The sequence below is a fragment of the Limulus polyphemus genome, unplaced genomic scaffold (assembly GCF_000517525.1).
Source record: "Limulus polyphemus unplaced genomic scaffold, Limulus_polyphemus-2.1.2 Scaffold2170, whole genome shotgun sequence".
Taxonomy (NCBI): domain Eukaryota; kingdom Metazoa; phylum Arthropoda; class Merostomata; order Xiphosura; family Limulidae; genus Limulus; species Limulus polyphemus.
In genome coordinates this window covers 134795-137498 of record NW_013667780.1, presented here as the reverse complement: position 1 = coordinate 137498, position 2704 = coordinate 134795, and the positions used below count along the sequence as shown (strand labels likewise).

Here is a 2704-nt window from a genome sequence, read left to right as displayed (position 1 = left end):
AATTATCTAATAAATTGAAAGGCGTTAACATTGACTTATATCACACACAAACAATTGTTTAATAAATTGAAAGGTATTAACATTGATTTATATCACACACAAACAATTATTTGATAAATTGAAAGGTGTTAACATTGATTTATATCACACACAAACAATTGTTTAATAACTTGAAAGGTGTTAACATTGATTTATATCACACACAAACAATTGTTTAATAAATTGAAAGGTGTTAACATTGATTTATATCACACACAAACAATTGTTTAATAAATTGAAAGGTATTAACATTGATTTATATCACACACAAACAATTATTTAATAAATTGAAAGGTGTTAACATTGATTTATATCACACACAAACAATTATTTAATAAAGCTACAACACATCAATGGGGGATACAGCAAAATAAAGTTAGCATTCCAATCCCCAAAATGATGTTTGGACATAAATATCAAGATGTTAAAGTATTAATGTACTAAATCCAACCCAAATCATTAGTATAACTCCCATCCACAACTCCTTTTTCTATCTTTTGTTGTTGTTTTTCTATCTCTCGCCATAAAATTACATTTAATTACACATACACACATTTCCCTGATGAGGTAATCTTTAACTTTAAGACATAAATAAATTTTAAGCGATATGTAAAATAAAGAAGTAATACCTAGAGATTTACATAAAAACTTGAAACAAAGATTACGTGATAAAGTTTTAGCTATTTTTACAGGAACTTAAAAACAGTTTGTATTTAGCTAAATAATAACGAATCATTTATGAGCATTATAACAATACAAGTGACAGGAGTAGCTTTACCGTCTTTTCACGAATATAATGAAAATCAAAAAGAGAATTGAGGAAAAACAAGACAATTGTACGTTTCACAAATACATCATTTATCAGGATCATGGAATCAATTATATAAAATCAAAAACACTTAAGTTGAGAAACTTAACTCAATTAAAAAGGGTTAAAGTATATAATTATAAAGAGATGGTATTTTATTCTTAAGTAAAATAAATCATAAATATAATCAAAGATGTTTTAAAGGTCGAAACTAAATTTAAGAACCTAGAGTAATATTCTACGAAAACAAGAGAAAATAATTATCAGGTTTCTAATTTTGTTATTTATTTTAATCCTGATCCCTTGTGAAATTTATAATAATAAACAAACATACTTAAGACTAGAAAATCTATAATTAAATAAAAAACTCATTTCGTTAAACTCCAAATGTGAACTAACAGATGAAATATTGTTTCTTTGTTTTTTTCTTCAGGCTTGTGCAGCAATACGAACGGCACTTCTGACCATGCTTGGCTTCAACTGATACTATTAAATATTGTATTATCAGTCTTACCAAAGCTGATATAATGACTCCGTGATCACTGTTCATTCAAACCTTTAACACATGGAGTTGAATGTAGATATGAAGGACATGTTATAAAAATTACACGAACTTCAAAAATTATGTCTCGCTGTTCGTGAAAATGTCTGTTTCAAAAAATAGTGTTCAAAGAACATTTAAAACCGTCTGTGAAAAATGTGAAATATGAAGAAAAGGACCAGTGAAAGTAGACAAAGATCTGTGTGATAAAGTTTACAAATAGAACATTGAATAGATAAGTCAAATGTTTAAATTTTCCACGCTGTTTCTGGACATCTCAGGCTTGACTAAGTTAAGCGAAAATATTGCAAGTACGATCTAAGAATTGAACGTTCGTATAATATTTGACTATTGACGTTGTTGGGAGATAATTTAAGTCACGTGGTTAAGCTTAAAGCTTTGGGCTTTGTTATTTATTTTAAAAAAATTGAAAAGTACTCCTTACTTCACAAATGGGAATTCGGAATGTTTAGGCAGTTTCTTGGTTATTTTTTCTATGTGATGTGCTTAAAGCAACTTACATTAAAAATACCGAAATGTTAGAGTTTTTACGTACATTTAACCCCCGCTTCTATGATATACTTAATCGCTTGAAACTACCGGTGCCTTTAAATCGTTATTTCTCAAATTTCAGAGCGAATGCTTTCTGGTTTTATTTTAGATGTATAATTATAGTCGTGCATGTAGAAAGTCCGTTTCCTGAATATGACAAATAAAAGAAATATTTTATTGATCTCAGTTTTTATTACTTATCTATTAAATAAGTCAACAAAACTCTTTCATCCTACAGAAAGAGAGTAAATTAACTTTTGCCGCAAGAATTCCTGGAAAGAAAAACGAGTATTTACTTTAAAACAATTTTCATAGTTTTGAAGGTGATCAAGAACTTGTGATGTAATAACGTTTTTTTATTACAACGCAAAAACCCGGGGTTCAATTCCCCGAGGTTGAACGGTTTGTTTGTTTGAAGTTAAGCACAAATCTACCCAATGGGCTATCTGTGCTCTGCCTACCACGTGTATTGAAACCCGGTTTCTAGCGTTTTAAGTCCGCAGACATACCGCTGTGCCACTGGGGGCCGGTTGAACCGCAGGTAGCCCATAGTGGAGCTTTGCGCTAAAACAAACAAACAAAACAAACTCTGATCGGCATGGCCAAGTGGATAAGGCGCTCGACTCGCAATCTGTAGGTCGAATCCCCGTCACACCAATCATGCTCGCCCTTTCAGCCGTGGGGGCGTTATAATGTGACGGTCAATCCCACTATTCGTTGGTAAAAGAGTAGCCCAGGAGTTGGCGGTGGGTGGTGATGACTAG

General features: G+C 31.4%; 1 protein-coding gene across 2 annotated transcripts in view; it reads left to right on the top strand.

The window, feature by feature from the left end:
* Positions 1-2121, top strand: part of LOC106466155 — a 76977-nt gene extending 74856 nt beyond the window's left edge. For both annotated transcript variants that reach the window (XM_022394114.1, XM_022394113.1), the window contains exon 13: positions 1281-2121. In XM_022394114.1, coding sequence (XP_022249822.1) covers positions 1281-1375 — 95 coding nt within the window. In that variant the 3' untranslated portion in view covers positions 1376-2121. The remainder of the gene's footprint in view (positions 1-1280) is intronic.
* The last annotated feature ends 583 nt before the right edge of the window (positions 2122-2704 follow it).